Below are 15,796 nucleotides of genomic sequence, written 5' to 3'. Positions count from 1 at the left end.
TATCTATAAAACAGCCAGAAGAAAGCATAGCAGATAATCTTTGTGACCCTGAGTTAGCCACAGTTTCTTACAAAGAAACACAAAGCACAAACAATAAAGGAAAAAATTCTAAATTGAACATCAAAAACTATTAACTTCTGTCCTTCAACACAAAAGAAAATGAAAAGACAGGCTACAGACCAGTAGATAATACTTACAAACGCATAACTGATAAAGAACTTATGTTCAAAAATCTATAAGGAACTCTTAATTCAATAATAAGTCAAACAACCCAATAAGGAAAGGAACAAAATACTTGGACACAAATAATATATACAGATGAAAATAAACACATGAAAACATATTCAACATAATTGGTTTGTAGAAAAATGCAAATTAAAACCACAGTGAGATACCACATTGCACCTTCTGTTGTTGTTCACTCAGTCATGTCCGACTCTCTGCGACCCCATGGACTCAAAACCTCAGTGCCAAGTGTTGGTGAGGGTATGGAGCATTGGAATTCTCATACATTACCAGTGGGACTGTAAAATTACACAACCACTTTAGAAAAGAGTTTTGCTGTTTCTTTGGGTTCTCTGAGAAGCAGATGCCTAGATAGAATTAGACATTCAAGAGATTTGTAAAGGAAAACATTTGTGAAGATAGGGAGGGAACTGGGGGAGATGGGTTAGCTGTTACAGGTTGAACCGATGTGAAAAAGAGAAGGAAGAAAGGTGTGCTGGACAGGAGAAGTCAGTCTGTGACACATTTATAAGAAAAAAGTCAGCAAAGTTGGGCCAAAGTTGCCCATCAACCAAGTTCTACAACTCTCAGGAACAACTCTGCCTTAGTATCCATGCCAAGTTCAGTCAGTGGCTAGGAGCAGCTCTTGGGAATCGTGACCTCAGCATAAACATGGTCATGAAAAGCAATGAGTCAGTTACGGTCCCTGAAGTTGGAGATCTGAAAGATGCATTTTCATGGGCACAACAGTTCCCTCCTTATGCTACACGTACCTCCTTCTCCATTGGAGTTCAGGCAGCAGGTTCTCCATACTTCTATGGACGTTTCTTCCTCAGGAGAAACCTAGAAGAGGGGTTGTTGAAGTGTTCTTCCTCCTAGGGACCTAATTGTGTATTTTCAGCCAGCAGGTTCTAGGTCAAAACCTTGGTTCAGGTTAGGGAACTGAGCAAAAAATAATTTTTAATGGGGCCATGTGCCCTCAGCCTCCTGTTCCTCCATTCTTATTTCTTTTGTACTTGTTAAGCAGCATTTACTGCTCATCTGTTAACTAACTCTATGATTCTCAAAAATACCCCTTTGGCTGCTTTCTGACCTTTCTGGTCATTATAGTAATTGTGGCCTCCTGGCTTCTGGCAGTTAAACACCATCATCTGGCTTCTATAACTTGGTGGGGGAAGGGGGACACCATTCATGAATATTAATGAGCCCAACTTTATAACCTCTTACTGGCAGCCCTAGCTTGCAGATAAGAGTGAAAGTTGAACTTCTTGGTGATGCTGGTTTGTCTCTCACCAGCACATTCCCTGTGGCTTGATTAATAGTGTGCCTTCTGTGTCCTCCTAAGGAACATAATCCTTTGGTGCGTTTTCTTGCCTCACAAGATACATCTACTCAAGCATGCCAACTTTTGAGAGCCTCCTTATACCTTTCTCGCTAGCTGCCAGGGCATCTCAGGTGTTGCCACTTCACTCTGTTTTGGCCAGTGCTTTCTCTAGAGGTCTAAGGCTACTCCAACAGAATTTGCCCCATATCCTGGGTCCTTGGTAGGGTATTATGTCCCCTGACCCTAAAGAGTATCTTCAAGTCTATTAATTCTTGCTTACCTAAGTCTTAATTTCTGTCGTCTTCTATCCAGCACCCTCAAAAGTGCCTTCTCAAAGGTATTCACATGGCTCTTCCCAATACAACCTAGCTAATTCTTGCAGCTCTTTGGGGTATATTCACTTTCCCCACTTACCAGCCCCGGTACTCCCCCAGCCAGGTGATACTGAGCTTTAACCCTAGTTATTAGCCTAGCCACCAAAAGAAGAGGCTGGGGCAGTTTTGGAGAAGAGCCTCTGTAGCATCTTTCATCAGTTAAGCTAAGGGCTAGCTCTTCCTAGGAAAAGGTAGGTCACTTCTGCCAATTCTGAGCATTTAGGGGAGCTGTCAAAGCAGTTTCCTCATAGGCATTGATCCAGATACCCCTGTCCTATTTTTTAGGATATTAGGTGTTTCCAACCAGGATTTAGCATGGCACACTTGTTTCTGCTGAGCATTTAAACCTCTCTGGAGTTCTGCAACTTTAATGATTAGATTCTGTTGCTCAGCTGTGCCTGCGCTTCCACTAGAGTTTGTAAGAGCCTGTCTATGGGCTTCCAAAGAGACCCTCTGACTCTCACACCTGTTCTTTAAATCTTTACCTTCTAACAGCTCTGTTTCTTATTATCCCAATTCAGGTAGATGTAAGAGACGTGGGTTCGATCCCTGGGTTGGGAAGATCCCCCAGAGGAAGGCACAGCAACTCACCTCCAGTATTCTTGCCTGGAGAATCCCAGAGACAGAGGACCCTGGTGGTCCATGGGGTCACAAAGAGTCAGATACAACTGAACCAGCTGAGCATACACACACAGGAAGTCAATTTAATTTAGCGATAAATAACTCTCCTGTCTTTGTGGGCTTTGTTTCTCATCTTTCAAATGTCTGAACTATTATACCTACAAGGCATTCACCTCCACCAGGACATTTTCCCAGATAACTGCTGATAAAACCTTCAGTGGGCTTCCCTGGTGGCTCAGTGGTAAAGAATCCGCCTACCAATGCAGGAGAGGTGGGTTCAGTCCCTAGGCTGGGATGATCCTCTGGAGAAGGAGATGGCTACCTAACTCAAGTATTCTTGCCTGGGAAATCCCATGGACAGAGGAGCCTAGCAGGCTACACTCCACGGGGTCACAAAAGATTTGGACATAACTTAACGACTAAACAACAACAACAAAATCTTGAGTAATCAGACCCCTGTGGTGTACTAGGAACTCCCAGTCCTCCACATACCACTGATGATGGCGTCCTCTTCCTCACAAAGTGGTAAGTGCCCATCCTAACTGTTTCTTGTGCTGATTCAGATCCTCCAAGGAACCACCGAGATGGGAGTAGAAACTCAGAAATTTACTGGACAAAAATGCCTATGAAGGGAAATAGTGAGGGAGCCAGAACAAGCTGGTATAGCTCTAGTCATCCTGTGATGTGAAGCCCTCTATACATAGGAACCCAGGCTTTGTGTGTCTCTTTAACCAATAAATCTCCTATTCTCCAGGCATTCAGAGAACATTATTCTCTAGATATTTAAGAGTACAAATTAGTTTACTTATTCAAAAGCATTCAATGGGCAGCCCTTTTGTTTCAATCATTTTTAAGGGACTTGTTAAAAATATATAAAAGCTACCCTGCACATAAACAGTTTCTAAAATACATTTTTATTAATAAATTGTACTTTCTTGTCATTTTTTAAAATACAAAAAAGTAATCTTCTAAGATTTTTGAAAAGTTACGGTGAATTTTTTTTATTCAGTCAAATTAAGCGAAGAAAAGAATAAAGAACTGATAGAGAAAAAGGAGTTGGAAATTTCCGAGTTAAATGCAAAGTTAAGAACTCAAGAAAGGGAAAAACAAAATGAAATGATCAAACTACAGCTAGAGGTAAGTGTTTAAGGCTCTGCTGAATTTGAGGATGCATCCCTTAGACTAGGCCATTCTTTGTCATCACAGTGAGATAAATTTCAGGATTAGAAACAAGCCTGTGAGACAGTTTCACACATGCTTATTCTTCATCCATAGCATGCAGTGCTCAAACCCTGCACAACTGTTACACTGCCTTTCAGCACTTGGCCTCACGGTGGGACTCCAGTCGTTCAAAAGGTGCTGATTTCCACAGAGGGTCCTATCTCCTCTGCCTGCAGAGACAGCTCAAAGATTACCTACATTTGACAGCTGAGTCAATGCAGCCAAAAGGACTACTGTTCTAGCAGTAGGGAGAGTGTTTCTAATCCTTAACGTTACTCTCTTCTCAGCAGTAATTGTGAAACCCTGATGAACCAACTGGAAGTTTTTCATTTACAATAAATAACTATTTTTTTCCTAATAAATGTGTAGAAAGATAGATGGTGAAGAATCTGCCTGCAATGCAGGAAACCTGGGTTCAGTCCCTCGGTTGGGAAGATACCCTGGAGAAGGGAACAACTACCCACTGCAGTATTCCGACCTGGAGAATCCCATGGACTATACAGTCTATAGGGTCACAAAGAGCCGGACACAACTGAGCGACTTTTACTTGCTATTCATCTTCATTGTAACTATCCATTCTCTCCCCAAGCCAGAACACGATCTCACTGAGTTTATTCTTAGTTCACACTATAAACTCAACCTGAAGGAAAAATAATTGAAGATTTTGCAAAAAAAACATGACCTGTAAGAATGGCCCATGAGAATTTTTTTAACCTGATACAGCTTAATGTCAAACCAGCAAGCATTCAAACTAAATCAGTAAAATCATATCCAAATTCTACTATTTAGCCTCACAGTTTCTATAGAAGGGTATTTAAATGTTTTCCCATGACTGTTGATTACACTACATTTTCTTTACAAAATACACTCATAGCAACATGAAAGTATTTTTATCTACCTTTAAGTTCATGAGATTCTCAACCCTAGTTAACTAGATTCTTAACCCTACATGATAGAATCAATGGATGTCTTGAGGAAAAATGCTCCTGACCCCAGCCCAGAATCTCTAAGGTAGTATCCAGGTATTCGGTTCTTTAAAAAACCTGCCCAGATAATTTTAAAGTGCAGCTGGGGTCAATCTTGTTTGGGTAATCCTTGTTCTGAAGACTTTTCTATCTTCTGTTATACAGTGAATACAATTGAACTACAGATGATACATCTAAGAATATAGTGGATTATATTTATAGAAACAATTGTTTCATTTAACTAGAATGTTCTCAACTTTCTTTTTAAACTTGATTCAGTTTGATGCCAAGCTAGCAAGAGTTCAAACTAAAACAAAATCATATCCAGATTCTACTGTTTCACCACACAGTATCTACAAAAGGGTACGTGAGTTTTTCTTCCATGATTGTTGCTCAAAAAAATTCTTAATGTGTTTCCATAAAAGTTATATTTAAAACAATATACTTAGCAGTTTTCCTGAAAATATATTTATCCCACTATGAGACATTAAATTTTTAATAATCTTTGTAAGTCACTTTCAATTTAAACTAGTAAATCTTAGTAGTAAATTAAAACATTAGACAAGTCCTTTGACTCTTTGGACTATCTCAGGAATTCCACAGTGTATTTTGAACTAAAGCTGACTTACTATTCTGAAGTTGTTTAGATACTCAGATAGCATATTTCTTCTTGTTCAACAAATAGTGCTAATGTGTGTTTTTTGTCCTTACACCAGTTTTACCCTGTTTATGCCTACATAAACAAAATTATAGACCTTTTAAAATATGGTATCTTTTTAAATACCTTCTTCTACTTAAACCAGAAGCATCGTTTTTGCTGTTTTGTTGTTCCTTGTATTAATACTTAGTTGTATTATTTATGAACTGCAATAACAAAATTGTTCTGCTCCATTTAGAAACTTCAACATCTTCAGGAAGAAAAAGACAAGGAGATTGCAGTTCTTCGTAATACCGTTCGTGATTTAGAACAACGCCTCTCTGTCAGCAAAGATTCTCAAGTTAAACTTGTTGGCAAAGATCCTCGCTTTAAACGTAGACGGTTTTGAGTAGATTCATTAGTTGCTATTTAATTTCTTTAAAAGCAGTTGAAAATTAATTTTGATTGTCAATATAACATACTACCTAAGTAATAACAACAATGAAAACAAAAAGCTTTAAACTTTTTTATTGAATTTAAACATCCACATTTTTGCCAGTCCTGTTCTACATTTCTGCTTAACAGTATTGACCATAAAAAAAATTCAGGTTTATAGGACCTGGTTTGCCTATTGAACCATCATTGACTATGGAAATACTTTCTAAGCAATCAAGAGTTAGACAACATTCTTTTATCTTTTCCCATCTATCTTTCAAGATTGGCAAAAAAACAAGATATAAAGGCTTCATTCATATGATAGTAAAAATCAAGATATGAGTCTTAGATATAGAAAAGTATAAATGAATATCTAAAATGTAATCATAGCAAAGTATTCATGTGTATTTCTGGGTCTGAAAAGACAGAATTCACTTCTTGCTTTAAAGGTTTAATCTGTTAAAAACCTAAGATTAAAAAGACGAAGATAACATTGTTTTGAGAAATAAGAAAGTGGAGAACATGTCTTTGTTGTTCTTCCTCCATTCTCAGTTGCCAACCATCCAACAGAAACCCCTAGGTTATAGTTTACGTTTCTGTTCTCATTAACGCAAGTAGAATACTGGAAAAAGAAAAAGAAAGACATACTAACCAAACGCTGCAACCACCTCTCAGCTGAATAAAAATATGGTTTGGGTCAAAATTTCTTTGACTTAAATTTTATGGAAGTCAATTTCTCCATGTTTGCACAAATCCAATTCCTATTTTTGGATCACTGTTAATTAGGTACCTTATACAAATGCTGGAAATGCAATTGTGTAGATTGACTTGGGGAATATATCCAATTTCATATATTTAATTTGAAGGTCATTTTCACATTTTGGCCTTATTTTTTCAGCTTCACTTGGTGCTGGCTTCTGTGGGGTTGAGCTGCTGACCTGCTGCCTGTCAGGCAGCTGGAGGCAAACGTCACTGTCAAGATTCAATGACATTCTCCTCCGCCAAAAGGCCCTGTCAGCTACACAAAGAGGGGAGCTTTTCTGTACACTGTCAGGTGATTGCAGACCCTGTTTTTTCAAATACCAGATGTCGACAGTGGCAACAGCAGCTACTCAAAGCAGATTCTGAATCTTTGGGAAACTGTCAGAGTAACTGATTTATGCATCTCTTTCGTCAGAGCTTCTTTTGTGGAAGAGAAGGTTGTAAACTTTCACTTCCTACTGGTGTATCACAGTTATCTGAGTGACCCTGTCTTTGGGGACCCTTGTGCCTGTGGTGGTGGTGATGAAGACCTGAAGGAGGGGGATTCTCAGGGGTATCTGGTGTGTCTGGTTTTGGAGACTCTGAAAGATGAGCATTTTCATGAAGCTGATGCCCATGATGGGGATGGGGGTGGGGATGGGGATGGGGGTGGGGGTGGGAGTGGGAGTGGGGGTGGGGGTGGGAGTGGGGGTGGGGGTGGGGGTGGGGGTGGTGATGTCGCTGTGAAGCCTCAGCTGTTTTCTCCTTGGTAGCCAGAAATACATTTTTACAGACGTCTTCATCTTCCAGTGCCTGGAATACATTTTATAAATCATTTAACAAATTTATAGATTTAGCAAGAATGCATGAAAAAATGAATTCTGGAGTTAACATATATGAAAGTCAAACTGCTTAATTAGATTTGAACTGGTTTTGTGTTTCCAGCATCATATTAATAAGAGAAAAAAAAATTTATCTCAGCCTCAACGCCTAGACTTTTTATTAAATTTCGTTCCCATCCATACCTAATTATAAAGTGCTTCTTGTACAAAGTTTGCATTTAACTAAAGAATCTTCAAACATTTTGCAAATAAATCAATGTAAATGTTTTGAAAATAGATTTTTAAAAATGTAAGTTAAAGCTTTAACAATGAAGCTTCTATACTAGTTAAATCAACAGCAGAATTCAAATTTTCCTTTCCTTATTAAAAGCATTTCCTAAATTTTTAAGAATTCTGAGGAAGAATAAAACCACTATATTTATATCTGCAGAAGCAAAACTAAACTAACTGGTTAAAAGAACTTAGATCGACTGCAGTAAAATCAAACAACTATCAAATCCTAAAATCAGTTTACCAAACGTAACCTTTCACACCAGTGTCAACAAAGCATTGAATATAATATTATTTTCTGAAACAAACTAATTCCTCTGATAACTCAAAAGAGCCAATAAAATTAACTCTGCTAATATTTATAATTACTATTACTATTTATAATTACTAGGCATTTTCCAAATTTCAAAATACTGAAACAAATCCCAAAATAGGAATCAACATAGCTAATATTCATCAGGCACTGAATATAAGTTAGACACTGAGTTAGTACTTTACTTGCTTTACTTCAGTCTCATCTATAAAAGCAGTAAAATAACCCTCACAGTATTATGCAGATTAAAATGTGAAGAATGACACAACTAAATTAATTAAACTGTTGGTTTTCTTATTAACTTAAGTGAGTCATTAGAATGTGAATGGCTTTCTTTAGAGTTGGGAAAAATCTAAAGGAAGCAGAGCTCGTAAATAAAAATTTTAAATTATTTTTGAACCTGAGTTCAAATTTTGCCAACTTGGCTCTGTCAAGGAAACATTGTTTGGAGTTATTTTCCTTCTCAATCTGAGAGGAAAAGAAGTTTATTTAACATAAGAAGTTTAGTTAATATAAGTTAAAATCAATTCTCTAAGTATCTTTTTTATAAATCATACATACATATAGTGTTTCTCATAACAAGGAATAAATATTCTAGTGGTTGTGAAGAAGTAAAAAATAAATAAAGTTATTAATTTTAAAAATAAATAAAATGATTTTTTAAAAAGTATCAGTAATTCCAAGTGCATTGTGTAAGAGCGTCACAGAAAAGCTGACAGTCTTACATTCTTGGTGAATTAAGTAGTTATCTGGGCCTGTTCCACTTCAGGTAATGCCATGGATAATCTTTGCTATCACTATGTACTTACATGAGCACATTCATAATATTGCAATAGTGTATTTTATGTTGGCTGAATTCTTTAAGCACTTAAAGTCATGCAGTATCATTTGGTGGTAATTATAATATGTTGCTGCATTGATTTTTGTTCTCTAAACTCCTCCTAGATAAAAGCAATATGAATCTTGAAAAGATGTTTTAAAGTGTATGTTACATAACAGGAAGTGTAGGTAATTATAAAAATGACTATTGTAGTTTATTTCTAGTATATCAAAAGAAATGCTGATTTAGCTAATTAGTCATGAAACACTAACTTAGATAGCTCTTTAAAGATTTCCTCTTCAAAGAAAAATAATTGAGAAAAATACCTTGAGAGAGCAGTTTCCACATTTATCTTCACAGTAAACAGTCTTAATGGAATCTTCTACATATGTGAAAGTTAGGAAGGAATAAGGCAAACCAAGATGATATACAAGGCGGCCACATCTGAAAAATATAATAGCCATTACAATACTTTGGCTTAAAACTCAATATTCAAAAAAACTAAGATCATGGCATCTGGTCCCATCACTTCATGGCAAATAGATGAGGGAACAATGAAACAGTGACAGACGCTATTTTGGGAGGCGCCAGAATCACTGCAGATGGTGACTGCAGCCATGAAATTCAAAGATGCTTGCTCCTTGGAAGAAAAGTTATGACCAACCTAGACAGCATATTAAAAAGCAGAGACATTACTTTGCTGACAAAGGTCTGTCTAGTCAAAATGTGAGAGTTGGACTATAAAGAAAGCTGAGCGCCGAAGAATTGATACTTTTGAACTGTGGTGTTGGAGAAGACTCTTGAGAGTCCCTTGGACTGTAAGATCAAACCAGTCAATCCTAAAGGAAATCAGTCCTGAATATTCATTGGAAGGACTGATGCTGAAGCTCCAATACTTTGGCCACCTGATGCAAAGAACTGTCACAAAGAGTTGAACACAACTGAGTGACTAAACTGAAGTGAACAATATTTTCAGTGTCATGATCCTACTCATGCACCATCTGGCATGAGACTGTAGGTTTAATGGTCTTATAACTGTTATAAGACCCTTTCATAACTTGAGTAAATTTCCCTGAAGGGGATCTCAAGCTTCCTGGCACTGCATACCAGGTCAGGTCATGAAAAGACTATAGTGAGTCTGATATGGTTGCCAGGTGGGAGGGATAGTAAAGGAGTTTGGGATGGACATGTACACACTGCCATAAAGTGGATAACCAGCAAGGAGCTACTGTATAGCACGTGGAACTCTGCTCAATGTTATGTGCAGCCTGAATGGGAGGGGAGCTTGGGGAAGAATAGATACATGTGTATGTATGGCTGAGTCCCTTCACCGTTCACCTGTAACTACCACAACATTGTTAATCAGCTGTACCCCAATACAAAATAAAAAGTTTCAAAGAAAAAAAAAAAAAGACTACAGTGAGTCCGATACTAGCATTGTGAAAAATGAAATAGATATATGTCACAATAAATAAGTCAAAACTATGTGGTTATTTTGATTTGGTCAAATACAATTTTGTAATTGGCTCATAAATTCTATCAAAGTTCAAACCACTGACCTCATAAATCAGGTCTGCAAATCACATGATCTTTTCATAACTGCTAAGGCAACACAAATTCCACACAATAAGAAATCACAGCATAATGAGAAAGATCCTCAAGTCTTGGCCAGTAGCCCACTGATTTAAATAAGAATCTGATACAGCAAAAATTTCAGCACAATGAAAGAAATGGAAATACACTTGGCATTTTCAGAAACGGTGGAGTTTAAATGTCCTTCTTGCCCCCATTTTATCCTGTATATACAATTTTATATGAATATCAAAAGGTTAAACTTTGCAACAGATTAAATTAGAAGCTCGCAGTCCTGAAAGAATAACATGTAATATTAAAAATACTTAGAGTAAGACCAAGTAGGTCTCAGACCTAGGCAGAGTCTGGCTTACCATCCCTGAAGAGCCAAAAAACAAACAAACCAGCACCAACTAGAAATGATGATAGCAAATAATGTATGCATTGAAGTTCTTTCATAATTCAAACATTTTATTCATTCATGGAATCAAAAGCAGATTCATACAGATTATGCCTAAATGATTAACATACTTTATAGTTAAGAAATGCAGATATATAACCTTAAAATGTATTAATAGTAATTTTAGAGATAAGCCAGTAGTCTGCAAAGTACAGTTATTCGTCTGCAACATTTTTAAGTGAGAATTGTACGAAAGGTACAAATTGATTTTTCTTTTTATTTAATCAGAATGCTAATGTACAGAGGGAAGAAAGTATAGTCAATTTTCCTTATTTCCCTATTGGAGTGGTGAATTCTTTTGTGTAAAAGGAAGTCATCTGGCAAAACCAAACATTCTAATGGACTCACTTTGAGTATTTGGTAACAAGATGAAAGCAGATGTCTTGTTTTAAATCACTTATTACCTTAACTATGAAGCAGGTATACTGTAATGTGGGGGTGGGTGTGCATGCACGTGTGTATAAAGGTGGGGACACACCTGTCATATATGAGGAAGTCATCTTTGTTTCCATTTAAGAGAGTCCAGACATCTGGTTGGTTTTCTTCTTGTTGGTAAACAGGAATATGTTCTGAAACCTTATTTTTAAGATGCACATATTTTAATCGAGAAGAGATTCCTTGATGATTAACAACAACATAGGAGATGTTAGAATATCCTTCTTTCTCCAGTTTTACTCGCAGGTCCTCCAATCTAACATATTTGGAAAAAATACAAAAAAAGGAATAATTAGTGACTTCTCCCTTTCTCCTCTATTTTCCTACATGAAACTCTTTTGTTATTTTTTACTTACTCAGACCTCTTTTTTATATTTTTTTAAAAAACTAAAACTTGTATTTTTCTAATTATTTATTGAACTCTTTATACTCAGTAAAAACTATACGCCAAGTGCTTGCACAAACAGTCCATATGGTCCTCAAAGGAATCCTATGAAGTGTGTATCTTTTTAATCCATCTCCCAGTTACAGAGAAATTGTACCCAATAAGTATTTGGCAAATAACCCAACAAATATATATATTTATAAATTCATTACATGACTCAAGACCTTTGGTGGCAAGTATAGTGTTTGTTCTACTCTGGCAAAGCTCTCATATCTACTTCCTTTATTGAAATAACTAATCCATTTGCAGGAGTACAATTTAAAACATTTTCCTTACACAAGTAATATTTAGTAGGCTACTACAAAATATAGGTACACAAAAAGAAAAAAAAAATTACATAGCTCCAGGAAAGCCACTGTAAACATCCCCCTAGTCTTCTCTCTTCTAACATGTTCTAGGCCAACAAATATAGTTTTTTTTTAATGCAATTTAGTAAATATATCTTTTCTATTTTTATTGTTTCATGCATGTTATCTATTGAATAGCTATCCCCTTAAGAAATTGTAGACCACAGAAAGACTACCTTACCTAGATGCCTGCAGAATGCACAGGTATCAGCTGGCTTGAAGAAGAGCAACCACAGTCACTGAACCGTAGGAGTTCAGCATAGGGTCTTGATCCTTTATGCTCCAGGGTGGAGGTTGCTTACAATAGGAGCTTTGGCCCTGGCTCTCTGTCCCTCCGGTTAGGAGGAGGCAGAGAGCCAGAGCCAGCCCCAGGCCTCTCCACATGGCTGGGGTTGTCCTGTAAAAGAGAAAACCTTTCTGTCATCTTCACAGTTGTAACAAGGAATCTCTATAAACCAGCAGGTATAATTCTACTTTCTACAAATATCTAGCCAGTGGATTCTGTCTCTGTGTTGTTGGGTTCTTTGTATTGGGCATCTTAGCACCAAATCTCCCTGTAAAGGGGAAAGATCAGCCTGAGTCAGGGAAGCTGCCTAAGCACCTCTCAACTATCTGGCTTAGCGAGATACTTGAATAAGCCTGCTATGAAGATTAGCCTGAACAGGCAGTCCAGTGCTTCTCTAGTAGAAGATATATGTCCAGGAGAAAATACATGTCTAGGGAAATTCTGAGAATATGGCCTCTACAGCCAAGTAACATTCTGTAGACATGATTTGATTTTTGAGACACAAGTTCTGACTGCTTCTTTCTTTTCTCTACCAGTCTAAGCACAGGAAGGGTACATAGGGAATTCTGCATAGAAATGAAAAGACATCATGGGAAGAGAACTTAGGAAGAAAGGAGGTGGCAGTGAGGGAAGTCTGCCAACATGAGATTCAGATGTTATTGCCAGCCAAAATATTGCTATTATAGCCAAGACCAATACGGACCAATGATAAGACACCTGGCCAAGAAGAAATACTACAAATCACTGGGCCTTGTACCACTTAAGATTCACTGAAATCTACACTCTTATGAGTCTACTTATTGGCTACCACTACTTTCAGGAAGTTTCTGTGACTAGATGGCATGTTCTTGGGTAAAAAAAAATGACCCCTCTGAGTAGGGAAGTTAAATAACATGATGAGAAATATCCCCAAAACAAGGGCCAGAGCTCTCTGCAGAGAGGTACAAATAAAACACATGAACTGTAGATAGGTGGTGGAAAAAAGAACATATTCAGCAGAGAAAGAAAAATCCATACATTTAATTTTTAATTTCAGACACACCAAGTGAATCAGGTCATCAAGATAAGCGTGCTTATTTTGATATGAAGGTCGGTGAGAGACAGATCAAGGCAAAATTCCAGAACTAGGAAGTCGGCACATGTTTAGACACTGATCTATGATAAAAAAGTAAAAGTACTTTGGGGACGGGGTGGTTGGGGGAGAGGAGGCAGCTAATGATAAATTACGTAGAGTGAGCCCAGAGTTAAGAGGGGAGCAGAGAAGCTAAAATTGGACTGATATGGGCTCTATTGCACTAGTAGCTGTGGATAGAACTTTTAAAAACCTGATTACAACTATATGACCATTATCTCTTTTTGCAGCTGAGAAAACTGGCTAAGTGTGAGTTTAGGCAGCTTGCCCAAGTCCCACACAGGTACTAAGTCACAGGGAAACTGAATTCAAACCAGTTCTACCGATTCCAACACATGACCTCTTACCTACAGCAATATATTGACTCTTTTCAGATAGGTCACCTTTAGTAACTACAGTAGCCAGAATTTCGGGGTTTTAATTTATTTATTTATTTGCAGTATAACTGCTTTACAATGTTATGTTCGTTTTTGTGCTTTCCATCACATACAACAGCATGAATCAGCTGTATGTACAATATACCCCCTCCCTCTTAAGCCTCCCTCTCTTTCCTCCACCCCACCCCTCTAGGTTAGGACAGAGGGGATTGAGTTTTTTATGCCCTAAAATGACAAAGAAAACATCAAAATTATTCAGGCTTTTTTTGTTTCTTACTAGAATGACTAGATTTTCCCCACTTTATAGAATATAAATTCAGTAGTTACAGACCCTTCAGCATAAACTCGGCACCTGGCACCCTCACTCTGCACAGCATTCCAACTGGCTGAAGAGTGAATATAAATGAAAAGGTTATTTCACTCAGTTTTTTGATGAAAAAATAACTAAAGCCATTGGCAGAGGGTAGTGGATTACAGAGTTCACACTTCCAGATTTTCCCATCACTATAATCAAGAAGCTGTTAACTTTGTTTTCTTAAAATCACTTTTTACATAAACTTTTGATTGATTGCAGCTGTCAGACAACTACATAAAATAATGAGGATAAGTAAAATTAGATTTACTGAAAGGTCTTGTGGCTCAGATGGTAAAGAGCCTGCCTGCAATGCAGGAGACCTGGGTTCAATCCCTTCAATCTTGGGAAGATCTCCTGGAGAAGGAAATGGCAACCCACTCCAGTAATCTTGCCTGGAAAATCCCATGGACGGAGGAGCCTGGCAGGTACAGTCCGTGGGGTCACAAAGAGTCGGACACTATTGAGAAACTTCACTTAATGCAGTAACAATTAAAATGTAGTTGTGAATTTCACTAATCTCATCACTTTACAATCACAAGCCTGGATTCTTGACCACAAACAGACCTATATTTGTTTAAAATTCCCCATTTAAAGGCAAAATATGCAGAAACATTTTCCACCCTCTTCCCCTACCCTGCATCCTCAGACCCACTTCTGAGGGTCCCCTTCTCATTCTCCTAAAAGCACCAATAACCACTGATTTTGACATGGGTTTTAACTCTTTCAAGAATGACTATTCTCCACAGTGAACCAAACCTGCTTTCTCTTTTTTTACCTTGAAATTGTTCACAATATCCCTGGACATTTCTACAGCACCCTCTACACAGACCAGATCTCAGTCTCTGCTCCTCAAACCCACCAGCTGTTTTGTCATTAGAGCTCTCACTTTGCATTTCAGTGGCAAATACTTAAGCTTGAACACACAGTATTGCCTATATAACAACACAACTTTTTGCAGAGGAAAAGTATTCCACTTCTCCAGCCTCCTCTGCCCCTATCTTTATCCTCCACTGTGCAGAAGGCAGGGCAAAAATCAGCTAGAACTGATAATGTCCCCACCACACTTTGTGTTCAGACTCTTGTGTTCTTTATTTTCTTTACCCATCTCTTTTTTTCAAATCTCTTCTAAGGACAAAAACATTTTATCAAGACCCGAAAATCAAATCATTTACCAAACTCTCAAAGAATCAAGTTTGGAAAACACAAAGTTCCTACTTACACAACCCCTTCGGACCAGCTTGCTTCCTTTCTCTTTGCTCAGCTGGGCGGCTCCACAAAGCCACAGAGAGAAACTCAGATATTTATAGTCCTGTTGTTTACCTCACCCCCTGAGCGAAAGTCAGAAGTGTAATGCATGCTCAGCCTGTGACCTTGCAAGGAGAGATCAGCCCTGAACTGATTATTACCATCAACTTTTAAAAGTAACAAGCGCTGGCATGCATAAAATGGGGGGAATTTGGGGTAATTACTGGTATATTCCCTATCGTTTTTAGTCACCCTGTTTGCTAGGATTTAATGGTACAGTCGGGGGCGGGAGGAAGAGCTAAGAATAAAGAAGGCTTCCAAGTTACGTTCTTCTCCAAACAAACTATAATAGGG

The 15,796-nt window shown here is 37.8% G+C and overlaps 2 protein-coding genes across 4 annotated transcripts in view; one reads left to right on the top strand and one right to left on the bottom strand.

Moving 5' to 3' along the window:
* The window catches only part of CCDC152 (coiled-coil domain containing 152), a 41,667-nt gene extending 34,528 nt beyond the window's left edge, over window positions 1-7,139 (top strand). For all 3 annotated transcript variants that reach the window (XM_070774710.1, XM_070774711.1, XM_019982874.2), the window contains exons 7-9: window positions 3,554-3,681; window positions 5,010-5,093; window positions 5,627-7,139. In XM_070774710.1, the coding sequence (XP_070630811.1) occupies window positions 3,554-3,681; window positions 5,010-5,093; window positions 5,627-5,776 (362 nt within the window). In that variant the 3' untranslated portion in view covers window positions 5,777-7,139. The remainder of the gene's footprint in view (window positions 1-3,553; window positions 3,682-5,009; window positions 5,094-5,626) is intronic.
* SELENOP (selenoprotein P) lies at window positions 5,880-15,587 on the bottom strand. The gene is made up of 5 exons (XM_019982873.2): window positions 15,417-15,587; window positions 12,229-12,444; window positions 11,299-11,511; window positions 9,115-9,232; window positions 5,880-7,356 (listed from the first exon to the last, which is right to left on the bottom strand). The coding sequence occupies exons 2-5, from the start codon at window positions 12,429-12,431 to the stop codon at window positions 6,658-6,660; spliced, it is 1,233 nt and encodes a 410-aa protein (XP_019838432.2). The 5' UTR covers window positions 12,432-12,444; window positions 15,417-15,587; the 3' UTR covers window positions 5,880-6,657.
* Window positions 15,588-15,796: the final 209 nt, after the last annotated feature.

Source organism: Bos indicus, chromosome 20 (assembly GCF_029378745.1).
Source record: "Bos indicus isolate NIAB-ARS_2022 breed Sahiwal x Tharparkar chromosome 20, NIAB-ARS_B.indTharparkar_mat_pri_1.0, whole genome shotgun sequence".
NCBI lineage: Eukaryota > Metazoa > Chordata > Mammalia > Artiodactyla > Bovidae > Bos > Bos indicus.
The sequence above is the reverse complement of the archived record's forward strand: the minus strand, read 5'-3'. Positions and strand labels throughout refer to the sequence as shown.